Genomic DNA, 14,062 nt, shown 5'->3' on the forward strand with positions numbered 1-14,062 from the left:
CACATCTAGTATCTACTGGCATATATATGGGTGAGAGGCCCAAGTAGGTCCACAGGCCTGAAAGGTCTTATCCTTGCCAGCAACACAATGCAGGATGTCCTGAGGCTGCTTTAGAAAAAGTCTCCAGGAGACTTTAAAAAAATATTTAAAGGCCGGAGAGATAGCATGGAGGTAAGGCGTTTGCCTTTCATGCAGGAGGTCATCGGTTCAAATCCCGGCATCCCATATGGTCCCCCGTGCCTGCCAGGAGCAATTTCTGAGCCTGGAGCCAGAAATAACCCCTGAGCGCTGCCGGGTGTGACCCAAAAACCACAAAAAAAAAAAATATATATTTAAAATTAATTCTGAATGATCCCTCCTCTCCTTATTTCAAAGCTCCATAAATATCTCTTACCCATATTTTTCCTCAATTACATTGAACTTTTTGTGGTATTTTGGCTCCCAGTTAGATACTGGAGTACAGGTAAATGATAGGTTGGTACACGGGCATGGTTGAGAATTCATCCAGGACTCAGGTTATCTTCTTTATTTAATTAGGGCAACTCTGCTTTTTTCACATACCATTCTGCTGAGTTAAGATTTATTTGGGGGTGGAGAGGGTAGGGTAAGGTTTGACACTTGTATAAAAGCACGTGCCTATTATATTGTTTCTCTTTTATAAAAGTAATATTAGAGATCAGCTTGCTGTCTTATGCCTGCAAAAGTCCATTCTTTTTTATGAACACAAAGATTTTCCTTCTGTGTCTTTGCTTTCTCACATATGTTAAAGAAGACCGATCTTGGCAACTATGTGTATATATTTTAGTCTACAATTTGACTCTCTAGGGTTTAATTCATTTAAAATATTTACTGAATACAGTCTACACAAAGCACTGCTCTATTCACTGTCCCATGGCAAAACTGCCTTAAATGTGCCATGTTGATTAAACATGGAATTAGATATTTGTCACAATAGTTCCTTTAAATTTAGGAACTTTGAAGAGGAGACAGATATACAAAGACTCTCTTCAAGACTAGATTAAAGAAAATGATTGGCTTCTATGGTGAGGCTTTACCACAAGGCTCATTTATTCTCTTTGCCTTTTTCAGATTGTGCTAAGCCATAGCCATCACCACTACTTGAAAAACTGGAGTCTAATTAATGAGGAGATTAGCTTTCTCTGCCTATTCCTGTCAACCTTATTTCAATTCATGGGGTCAGTAGTTAGACTCAAAGTCAGCTGACCCCATTCTTCCCTTTTCCTAGAAATCACATGCCTATTGTTAAGATGCTGGATCATTAAAAATCAGAACTACAGAGCACCAGTGCTGCTACAGTAGACGCCTCTTCCTCCAGCCTATGTTGCTGGATGAGCTCATCCTAATTACATGGAGAACTGAAGGTCAGTGCATCAAATTAATGCAGCAGCATATTTCAAAGGGGCGTATGATCTCCTCTCCCTCTTACAATCTGGTCAGTGAAAATGGTTCTCTCCTCCCTGCTGCCAATATTGTCAACAGGCATTCAGCAGAGAACAATTGGGAGTATTGAAACATGTAATTAAGTACTGCTTAAAACTACTCTATTCTAATTAATAGAGCCAATTTGCACAATATGTAATCTTTTCAGTTCTTTAGTACAGCCCAATGGTCTTCAGTAAGCAGCTCTAATCTCCTCAAGCTCAGGAAAGAAAAGCTATTTTCTAACTCTACTTGCCTTTTAAAAGTAGGGGCTAACTGCCAGCCAGTATTATGCATGTTAACTCTGCTGGCGTCAAATCTGGAATTCTGGCAAACTACTAGCTGCTATTAAGCGTTCCAGCCAAAATTTGGCCAGGGACAAAAGTTAGCAACATGCTAACATTGTGCAAGATAGAAACTGGGGTGACAGATTTGTCTTTTAATAAAATGGAGGTAGTTTGAAATCAAAGATATGGTGTAAAAGTCTATTATTTTTCTAAAACTATGTATGATTTAGTTAATAATCATAGAAGAATACCTTTGCATTTATTTGTTGTCTTATCCAAAATTGCTTTTGTGGAGACGATCTTTCCATATCTGGAGAAAAACAAAAAGAAAAAGTTAGCATCAGTACATCTTTAAAAAAATATCTACAGTCTTGAGAATATACATACTTTTCAAACATCTGCAAACTTTATACAGCATAAAAAATGCTCTTTACTAGAGAACAGGAAATGAGAATTCTAAATTCAAAAGTGAAATAAAAAAGGGAATGACTAAGTCTCCTATTTGAATCTTCGGCTTATAATTTGATGTTTAGCTTTGGGGTAGCAAGTATTTATCTGACAATCTTGTTACAGTAGAAAATGGAATGTTGGTTCTATTAAAAATTAGTTTCTTCCAGTTACACTTTATCTCTGTGGTAAAATGCAAAGCTAAATTCAAGACACATATTTATTAAAAGAAAGTATGATAATGTGCATGGTCTTTATGAAATAATAAATAAAGCTATAGGCATCACCTATATTCAATTTGGTTTTGCAGATATTACCTGACTTTAGATCACCACAGATGTGTATGGACATACATGTCTAACCCATTTGGTTAATATACTTAGATATCTTTTCACCTATGATTTTGATAAGTGTTTATAAATATACTAATGGACATCTCTTTTAACTCAGAAATAAGCAGTACTTTATATTAACCAATGTGTGTATGCACAAGCATAGACAAGAACATTCAGTAATATGAAAAATTAAACGTTCATGGTGTGGGGACAATGGTGAGGTGTGTTAGAAGTGTATGAGAAAACATTATCATCAGTATTATAAATCACAGAGCCTCAATTAATAAAAAAGTTAAAAAATTAAACCCTTATCAAATAATTATTTATTTGGATTTGAGGCCATAATTGGTGGTGCTAGGGATCGAACTAAATGGCCACAAGAATCGCCTTTATCTCCTGTACCATCAGCCTGGCCCCTCTGAGGATTTATATGAGCAATGTGTTCAGATGTCTTCCCCTTCTGGTATTACTTGCAGTGTTGAGAACTGAATGCATGGCCTCAACTTAGGAGTCATGCAGTCTCCCATATTCCTCATATACAGTGTCCAGTAGCTCATGTACATGAAGTTAGGAGTAGAAAAAATAGAACATAAAAAATATTTTAAATTTTGACAATAGCTGGTGATGTTCAGATATTACTTCTGGGTCTGTGCTCCATGATTACTCCTGGCAGGTCTCAGGGAACCACATAGGGTACTGGGGATCAAATCTGAATCTATTGCATGCAAAACAAGACCCTTAATTTCAGTTAAGGGTCTATCCCAGTTAAGGACTATTTTTCTGTCCCCACAGAGTAATAATTCAGTGTGCTGCTACTGAACATAAAGTATAGTTTGGGTGGGTGGGTGGGGCTTACTCCTAGCTAAGGATTCAGGAATTAGTCCTTGGGACTATGTGGTGCCAGAGATGGAATTTGGGTCAGCTGCATGCAAGCCCAACTTGCTGCACTGTCACTAAAATGACAATATATACTGAATATATATATTGGATATATATTCAATATATAAATGAATAAAATATAATATATACACATGTACACACAAACACACTATTCCTATACATTACCACATATTTGACACTTGCTTTCTTGTTTATACATATAATTTATGATGTTACTGTCCAGAGCATCATTTAAATTTTTCACATTTTCTCTCGTACTTATTTTCATGATGAATTTTGAAGGACCCAAAAGAGTCTTAAAGTTTTAGAAAATAAGAGTTATTTATGTGGTACTTTAATAATTTTGAACAGTGTAGGTTTTCTATTTTATGCAATGAATCAGAGGAATTATATTTATGATGGAGAAACTACTGGTTTGAGCAACCTCTTTCCCTCAGTTAATTTTCACTGTGTAATCATGTAATCAAATGATTACTAACTAGGCATGAGAGAAAAAATAATTTAAGGTTCAAATGACAATTACAACCAAGAGGCAGAACAATGCACAAATACCTCCAATTCCCTTTAGAGATTCTCAGTATTTACAACAACATTAACACAGGTCACTAACTTATAAAATGTAATTTAAAAAATATGCAAACTAGGAAAACTAAGTGATTTAAAGTGTTACTAAAGGTGGCCTTTATCTACCTAGGTTACATGCTTGAAATGAACACTCATCCATCTGCACACATTTTAATGAAAATGCATTCCTGCCTCATACTTTTACAAAAGGAAGTAAGTTACTATGACTTCAATTTAGGATAAGGGGCTAAAAGTAACTGAGAGACCTTGCTTGAGGTCTGAGAGTTCAGTGTCTTCTGTAGACCAAAGAAAAATGATATTTTTAGAAGGTCAAGGATTGGTCCACTCTGAAACTGCTTTCCCAGTTTAATGGTAGAAAAGAACCATGTAGAGAAAGAGAGAGATAACAGCCAGGAAAAGAGAAAGACTCTTAGTGGCCTTGCTATGCAAGACCATGCTCTTCTTGTTCAAATATTCTTTGATCTTTGCTATACTAGACTTGATTCCTGGTTTTGTTATCAATGAAACCGGTGCACTTTCTAACTCTGTCCTTATTCCATTATCTCATTTCATGTTTCTGGGGACCTTTTTGGGAGTTCTTTTTCCATTCAGCATTCATTTTATCCTCCTTAGCCAAGTATCATTTCGATATTCACTTCCTTTTCTTAGAAAATTCAATACTGCAGTCTTAATGAACAGTCTTCTGTGATTTCCATTTCTCTTTTCTTAAAGCCAATTGAAGTTTCAGCATAAGGTTTTTCTTCTTTTAATTGAAATATCTAGTTAATATCACTTCTTGCCCATTATTTTCTAAATATATTTCCAAAGAGACCCAGCCACATCTTTCCCTGCCATCTACTGACATCATTTTCACCCAGTAGCAAAGACACACTTGCCTTCTTATACCAAGTCCAAAGTATAGAACCCAGTTAGTGAACAATTCTTTGAGCTTTTCACTTTCACTTTATTGAGCCAAATTTACACAGCACAGATAAGCGATCTCTGGCTTCCATTTCCATTGCATTAATTCTCTTTAAACATTTCTTTCCCATCCTTCTATTACCCATGCTCGAACCTGAAGAACCTGTTCATATATTATCATTTCCATGAAACCATCCCTAATCTCTTCAGCCAGTTAGTTGGTGATTTTGTAAGAAACCAGAAAAGGGATTAACATTTTCTCAGCTTTTATTTATGTTCTAGGCTCTGTGCCAAACACTCCTTCTTCCTATGTATAATGTTATTTAACTTCATAAAGATCATGTGAGGTGTTATTAGTCCCATTTTTGCAAACTATAAAACAATGACTCATAGAAATTTTGAGCTAAGATCTTGCCTAAAATCCCAAAACTCAAAAATGAATTGCTTTAAGGACTTTCTATAATTTATAATTTTGAGAAACAATGTTTTCTTTAAACTCTAGGTATCAAAGAATATGAAGAAAAGAGAAGAGCTCTTCACTAAACTATGGAAACAGATTTAGTTTACAAACCAAATAAGCTTTTATTGTGTTATAAATATAAGTAAAAATATAGATTAAAATTGAAAATGGACTAAGATTGGGGCTAGGAAAGCATATTTCTGAAATATATTAGTTGTACTTATTGGTATTTTCATCAGGATTAAGAACAAACAACCTCATTTTTTAGAAAGTCAAAGAAAAGCTTAGTTCTGTAATATTACTACTACTGTCCTCTCTATAGTTCATTAGGAAAATGCTTTTCTATAACTAACTTCACGAGGTGATAAAGGGTTCAAAAAAGACATTTTCGGGGAGAGGGTGACTCTCCACCCAGTTACAATGCTCACAGAACAAGATCTCTTATTAAGATGTAGATCCCTGAACTAGTATATGTAAGACTTTAAATCAGGGAGGTACTAGGTCAGTTTGCTGCAAAGTGAATGTTTCAGTAACCCTATTATAAGAATGACACAGAACAAATGGCTTTGATTATGTGATGGAAGGCACCCAATTTATACTTGTAGTAAGATTTAATAATGTGTACAGAATGAGATGCCATATAGATTATTAAAATTTGATGAATTTTTATTATATAATTCAGCAACCATATTTTAGTTCTACTTATTCCTATTTGTAAAAACACATAAGTCAACACCATGATTAAATAACATGGATGTGCAAATGAACTGGGAGCAACAGGTCTGATGAGCAGAATTAAAGACAAGCTCAACTAAGAAGTGAGCCATATATAGAAAATGCAATGATGAAGTTACATTTTTTCTTGCTCCATAGTAACAAGTACAGACCACAGGCTACACAGAGTATAATATTCTAAAAGAAGACAATTCTTTGTATTTATTTTTTTACTTTATTTAAATAAAAAGAAGACAATTCTTAAAAGCCCAAGAGAAAGTCCTGGGGTTAAGACACTTCCCCTGCAAGCCTCTGGCCCTGAATTGATCCCTGGGACTTCGTATGGTTCCCAGTGCACCAAAAGGATCAACCCAACCTCCTTTCCCAAATAAACAAAAAATAAAAGTCAACTCCAGATGAAGCTTTAACAGTAAAAAGCTAAATAATTATTAAGAGATGTGACTACAGATAACTTGAATTTCAAGGAGCAGGAATAAAAAGTAAAATCCTACTAGCCTACATGAACTTGGTTATGACTTTTGGCTTAGAATCTGCCAGCATTTCTTTTATCTGTATGACAGCTTGGATAATTTCTTCTCCATTACCATTTGGATCTCTTATCTACTGGTGATCCTTTATGAAATCAGAAAAAAGATATAAAGCTTTATTTTTCTCTCTGTTCCATTCTAACTCCTTGTTAATAACAAGAGAAATCCATATTTTCTATATACATACTTACTGTAAATAAACCATACAGGAAAGAAGGTTGAACTGCTCAAAATCACCCTAAGTTCTCACTGGGGAAAATATCTGTATAGATTTTGTCTCGTGTGCATATAACACACACACGGGAATCTGCAACTCTTGAACATTTCCAGTTATAAGCTTTGGATAGCGGTGCCCACTACAGTCTTCACCAACAGATGGCGATAATGGTTGGCAAGTCATTTCATTATTAGTCACTCCAGGCATACATTCACTTAAAAGCCATGGGGTCATTTGCAGTATTTGTGTTAGTTTTGGAAATATGAATATGATCAAGCCAGAAAATCAATTAGGGTGTTGAAAACAACAAGAAAATGTACACACAATGCCAACAAAATTTAAGTTTGAGAATGGCTATGCATATGCACGTCCAAATGCTGTTTTTGTAATAGCTGACCTGATGATACACAAAGAAGACTCCAGTTTCTATGCAATGGCAATATTTAGCAAGTAGAATTACAGAAAAGAGATTAAAAAAAGTTTTGGAGCTGTGGATACACATTCAGAATCAATACTGAAAAACCTATGACCATGTGAATTAAGGAAAATTATAGAAGCTTAGCATTTACAATTTGGTGCCAGGTTTTGTTCTAATTTCCCACAATTTTTCGAACAGGTTAAATATTATTCCCAGTCCGTAGGAGTGAAACTGAGATACAGCAAACATGTAACAAAGATGGGAAGCAGGATGTTTGCTTTTGACTAAGCACGGTGACAGTTGCAGAAACCTTAGTCATCAACCACAGATTGTACTCCATAAATTCAAATCCATTTCCATGTTAAAGTCTGTGTAGCTCCATCCCAAGCAAGTGAGAAAATTAGAATAAGACTTTAATTTATAAAGTTCCTAACAAAGATACAGATAGCTTCTAGAAAGGAATTATCTAATTCTTTTGGTTTGTTTGTTTTGGGGTTACACCCAACTGTGCTCAGGGGTTACGCCTGGCTCTGCAGTCAGAAATCACTCCTGGCTCAGGGGGCCACATGGGATGTGGGATTCGAACCCAGGTCTGTCCTGAGTTGGTCCCATGCAAGGCAAACACCCTACCACTGTGCTATCTCTCCAGCCCCTGAATTATCTAATTCACTTACCACTCAAAGCCCCCCTTGCAGTTGTACTTTTAATGATTGTTGGCACCACAACTATATAAGCATCACAACCAAGCATATACAACTGATCATTACAGAAATAATTAAAAAAAATGGGGAAGGATTATTAAAAGGAATGACCCTGATTCACTGTCACTGTGTACCTAGAATATTACAGTGAAAGATTTGTAATCCACGTTGGTCAAAATAAAAATTATTATAAAAAAGGAATAACTCGTATATCTATTTTATAGAAATTTGAGGCCTATGATATTAAATGCCCTCTTATGAAATTGGACTTTGGGGGAAAGAAAAAAAAACACAGATACCCAAACTCAGAAGATAGAGCTTAAGTAATTTTCTAACATGCTTTTGTTTCTTTATCCCCAATTTACTTTCCCTTCTCACTTTAACCATTGTTAGAAGAACTCAAGTAAATTTTTTGTAAGGTGATTTCTTTGAGCTCTTCTAATGGTTAAACAGAGAAAGGAAAATAACATAAAAATTATATTCTTCAAAAAAAAAGTTAAGTGGAGAGTGAAGCTAAAAATAGGAGTCATTTGTCTATGTAATTCTGCATTTTTACTACCTTGTATTATTTAGCTGATTATGTTTATCTGCTTGGTACAGGATGTGGTAAAGCAGTGGAAGACATGATAAAAAAATGTAAAATTTTAAAATTAGGCAATCCCATGTAGGTTTATATGATGTTGATTTTTTTTGGCCCCAAAGGTATTCAGAGTTTCTCTAACATTCCAAACACATAAAAGTACTAGGCATAGAAAGATATTCCAGTTTACTTTAGGTTAACTTCTATATTGATGCCCTTTAACTTGTGCTATATGATTGAGTATGCCTTTGTGAATAAATGATTCCCGATAAATGGGCTAAAACAGGAAGCTATAACTGATACAGTCAGAATTAGAGTTGGGGTTTGAGGAAAGAAAATATTTGGCAAGAAAGACTTGCAGACATAGAAGTCAAAAATGTGGTGCTGAAGTGAATCGAACAGGGCAAAAGAAAATGAAGAGAACATACCAAATCAAACCAAAACTAATTATAGCATGTCAACATTAGGCCCCAAACCAGACCAAGACTTTGAAACATAAATATGATTTTAGCTATCAGAAGTAAATATTTGGTGAGATATTATTAATATTATTTTTATTATTTTTTTTTTTATTTTAAACCTCAAGAATAGTGAAATCTTCTTAGACAAATGCTAAATACAGGAGGAAGGTCAAATTGAGCAAGAAAGACAGAGGAAAGCAGAAGTTCGGGTGGGTTACATAGAATAAAAGCCCCACAGGACCTGTCTAAAGTAGTTTTGCAGGGAGTAATGGAAGCTTAAGTCAGAAAAGGCCCTTTAGGACCTCAGTTTCCAGGAAGAGGAGTTAGGGAACAGAATGTTGTTTGAGGTTTATTTTAGTAAGATTAATGAAAATCTTATGGGTATGATTAGCAAAGAGAAAGATGCCACATATTTTTTTTCCTTCTTTGTACCCAGGCAATAGCATGTCAGTGTAAAACATAAAAGTGGAGTCACAGAAAAGTGGGAAGATGAATAGAAAGGTTTTAAAGGATAGTGAAGTTTTAAAAAATGGGCTTCCTTCCTGAAGCAGCTTTAAATAATTGGCATCTGAGAAAAATAATCCATGGCATCTATGTTGTGAAAGCCTGTGGTGTGACCCTGTAAATGCAGAGAAGATAGAGAAAATGATTGGGAGTTTCAACCTCAGTGATGGCTCTCAATTATAACCTGAATAAAAGATGATTTAACAGAAAGAAGCTGAGGCCATCTTTTCAACTCAAGAGGGCCTACTGCTTAACTACCCTACAGTACTAAAAAGTTCTGGGACCAAAACTCATATTTTCAAATATATATATAGAGCGACATTTTTCATAATTATAATTTAACATTTATATGAGTAAATTATTCACAAAATTTGAACTTTTAAAAGATAAACATCCTTTTGAAGTAAAAGTAATACTGGTGATGTACAATCAGACTTTGAGAGTATTAATTTTTTCTCTGGCTAGATTTTAAACCCTTCCTTTGACTTCTCAACTTTCTGAGTGAAAGCTAATCTGTTTAAATGCTACACAAAGGTGAAAACTGATGTTGTGCTTCTATGTATGACATGAACTAATTCTGTAGGCTGGACATTAAAAATAACTTAACAGAAATTACTAGATGCATTTTTGTGATTTAATGAAAAACATCTTTTGCTCTTCTAAATAAGAAGTGCACTGTAAAGCATTTTTATTTATTATACACATTCGCCATTTTAGTTGAATATCATATCTATTATGATCTGCAATCAAGGTAAAGTAGCTTTACATGCTTTTATGGTCCTTCAAGAGCACACAGCATTCAAGGGCCATTTACATTACCGCAGGACAATATTGTTGCCACTAGTCTCTGTATTGGAGCACTTAAAGATATAGGTAAGGTACATATTAGTGTTCACAAGTTCTAATATGACAGAGGAAAAATGCACATGATGAATAAAGAATCTCAGAATTCAGCAGGTAAAATGGCAATTACTCATCTTAAAAATGAATTCCCAAGACTCAACTACTAATTGTAAAATTTAATTTTTAAAAGAATTTGATTATATGTAATCTTTTGCTTTTGAAATAAAATTATATAAAATGCAATAACTGATCATTTTTCTGGTTTGGGGGCCATACATGCAGTGCTCAGGGGACTATATGTGGTGGCAAGGATTGAGCACCGTTTAGCTGCCTACAAGGTAAATAAATACTCTACTCACTGTACAATCACATTGGCCCTGAAATAATTAATCCTTAAATTATTTTTCCTTTTCAACTCAAATCTATAATGCATTGTCTTTGCTTTGTAACTACACCTTCATAATGTTATGCAAGACAGAGCTGCAGTTAGTGTTGCTCTTCAGACAATTACCAGTCATACCGTGACTTTACTGCTGAACTACCCGTTATTAAGTAATACCAGCAAAATATTATTTAAAGTCACCACAAATGGGACTGGAGAGATAGTACATGCTTTGCATACAATTTGAGTTTGATCCCTGGTACTACATATAGGTTCTCTGACCCTGCCAGGAATAAGCTCTGAGAACTGCTAGCTGTGGTGCAAAATAAAACAAAGAGTCTGCAAATAAATGTTAAACCTCCTCTTAAAAATAACTTAATAATTCAGCATACAAGCTGCAACAATTAGGTAGTGAGATGTGGTACAGCTGTCTGGCTTCAGTATCTCCATATCTAAGGCAGTGTTAGCATCTATCTTAACAGGACATAGCTGATTGAGTCTGACACTAATACCGAGGAAATAAAATGCAGTATCCCTTTTTCTTATACTTCTAATCCTTATACTTGTAAGCAACACTAAACTAGACTACCTTCTAGTTTTAGTACAGACTTAGTACTGGTCTTGAGCTACCATACCATTTAAGACTTTTTTTTTAATAAAATTTCTTTATTTTAGACACAGTGCTTTACAGTTATTTATAACACAGTTATTTTTGATACTCAATATTCCATCACAAATGTAAAATTCCCCCAATCTGGTCACCAGCTTCTCAACCTTCCTGCCTGGCCCCTGGAAGGTAGAATTAAGTTACTTAACAGTTCATGTATTACTACTGAGAAATCAGAATTAAGGTGAAGTGGCAGCCATGCAGTCTACAAATCTGAGAATTTGTAGTGTTGAGCTGATGAGCACATATGGCGACAGCACTGGTTCACAGGGGTCCACTGAAGGGCCCAGTGTGATCAGCTGTGAGACAGTATGTCCACGAGTTTTTCCTACTAGTTGGGCCTCTCCTTCAAGGGTTTCATTAGTCTATGGCATTGGCCACTATTGCCATTTTTTTATATTTACTCTATGGCACAGTTCTTTGCACAGTATGAATGTTCAATATATTGGTAGAATGAATAAAATATAAGTATGTATGTAACACAAATGTTCCCTACAGTGAAATGGGGAATAGAGAGATTAATAGTAACAAGGACAAAGAAAATGGTGCATTTTCCCTTAGAAAATAGACATAGCCTTGTATTACATCCCAATTTACTATATAAAAAAAAAAACAGGTGAATCAAAGAAATTTATAATTTAAATAGTGAATTATAAATTTACACCAACGAGAGAAATCTGTGAAAGGTCTAACTGTAGAGTATTACAAAAACACGCACAAGAAGTGTTGTTCCAAAACAGTTTACCAAGTGTCTCTATATTTGTGATTACTTTAAAAAGTCAAAACTGGAAGTCTCTCTTACCAAGTCAGTCAGAGTTCAGAAGCTGGATGTATTTAACTCCAACATTAAAAACCGTAAGTTACTCTTCATTCGTGACATGAACAGCATGACAGAGCAAAAGTAAATATGTTCTCTGAAGCAAAACGAAGTCATTTGAAACCATTAAAACAGCGTGCAAATTACCTAGATATTTCTCAATTCTGACACAAGCACAGAATAGCAGAAGTCAAATTGGACATTTCCTAGACTGAACACCTAACAGTGGCATTGATCCAAAACATGGCACTGGTGTATTGATTTCCAAATACAGTCACTCCATCCTTTACTAAAGTAATAAAACCTGACTGCCCTATGACCTTGAAAGCTAGTCTGAATAGACCGGAAAAAAAATCAATTTTGCTCATTCCAAGCTAAGATATCTGGGAGTACAATATAAATGGATTACTAGGTTAAAAAAAAAAATAGTAGTTGGGCTTTGCAAGTAAGGAATACTCACAACTGCCAGTGTTAGTGATGTTTGTAAACATAGGTCAAGGGTCTCTTTTCTCAACAGTGGTCATAGCTCTCTAAGGGGATGACAAAACAGGGTAATTGGGGTCCCCACTGTATTTTGCTGCTGGTTTTCTTCTGAACAAGATCATCTCAGACAGGCAATCCTTCTAATAGAGCAATAACCTCTAAAATTTTATACTCTGAAGGAAATAAGAAAAATCAGGGAGAGATTATAAGTAAAAATACTCAAAGAAAAAACAATGCTATAACAATTTAGTATTAGTTCAAAACCTATCAAACTAATATACCTCACTCAAGATAATTTCAATTCATTGCATTTTATGAAAGAAGTACTAATTCTACTTTGTAACAAAGAAGTATTTGTGAATGGCAGATCAGGGTCACAACTGCTGTTTATTTACTTGACCCATCAGGAAGAATTTTCCAGTCTCACTTTTTTGGGGGTGGTGGTGGATTTTTCATAATAAAATAGTGCAAGTAAAAGTGAAAAATCATTCAAATTCTTTGAATGAACATAAAAGCTAGTTTCAAGAAATGAAAGAAAGGTAACACCACTGCTAATCTGAAGCAAACCAATAAAGAGGTTAGAGTGATCTGTGAAAAAAGTCCTTAAGAACAAGTTACATATACTAAATGTTCATTCATTTTATTTTGGGGGTGATAAGAAAGACAGTGCTTCTTGAGAGAGCTACAGAGTATATTTTGGTTGTGAGCTAAATAAAAGTCATTAGTTTTTTATGTTAACTGGACAAGGATAAGAAAAAAACTTGATCCGGTCGAAAGGTTAATTGATCAAACAAATGTCAGAGCTTAAGTCTAGTGAGAAGAAGTCCCAGTCCTGCTCAACCTCATACTTTGAAGGGGAAAAATGGATGGTTCCAGGACTAGACAGTCATATGGACATTTAGTGTAAATAAAAAATGATCAGACTTGAACACCCAAAGTCAAGGACAATAGAATCAATATCCAGTCTACAACAAGCTGTACAAGTGGGGACCAGTTACAGTAGCATCCTGGGGGATAAAGGTGGAAGAATTGAGACACATGCTGGGAAAAGGTATGGAGGGAGAACAACACTGGTGGAATTCCCCTTACTCATTATCACTCTGTACTTTAAATATTACAGTGAAAGATTTGTAACTCACTTTGCCCACAATCAAAAAAAGAAGAAGAAGAAGAAGAAGTCCCAGCCCCTAGAAGGCACATCTCCAGTAAGACATCACAGGTTTTGTTCTTAATCTGCACCAGAACAACACTTAAATCATGACACAAATAAATAACTACCTCAAGGGTAAATAGGAGGGTGTGAATATAATATAATAAATGCTTTAAGTTGTTTAAATGGTATAGAATGATACTTGATCAAAGCCAAAAGTGTA

General features: G+C 35.0%; 1 protein-coding gene across 7 annotated transcripts in view; it reads right to left on the reverse strand.

The window, feature by feature from the left end:
* The window catches only part of RBMS1 (RNA binding motif single stranded interacting protein 1), a 241,279-nt gene that overhangs the window by 42,484 nt on the left and 184,733 nt on the right, over positions 1 to 14,062 (reverse strand). For all 7 annotated transcript variants that reach the window (XM_049773358.1, XM_049773354.1, XM_049773357.1 and 4 more), the window contains exon 3: positions 1,979 to 2,037. In XM_049773358.1, coding sequence (XP_049629315.1) covers positions 1,979 to 2,037 — 59 coding nt within the window. The remainder of the gene's footprint in view (positions 1 to 1,978; positions 2,038 to 14,062) is intronic.

Source organism: Suncus etruscus, chromosome 5 (assembly GCF_024139225.1).
Source record: "Suncus etruscus isolate mSunEtr1 chromosome 5, mSunEtr1.pri.cur, whole genome shotgun sequence".
Lineage (NCBI taxonomy): Eukaryota > Metazoa > Chordata > Mammalia > Eulipotyphla > Soricidae > Suncus > Suncus etruscus.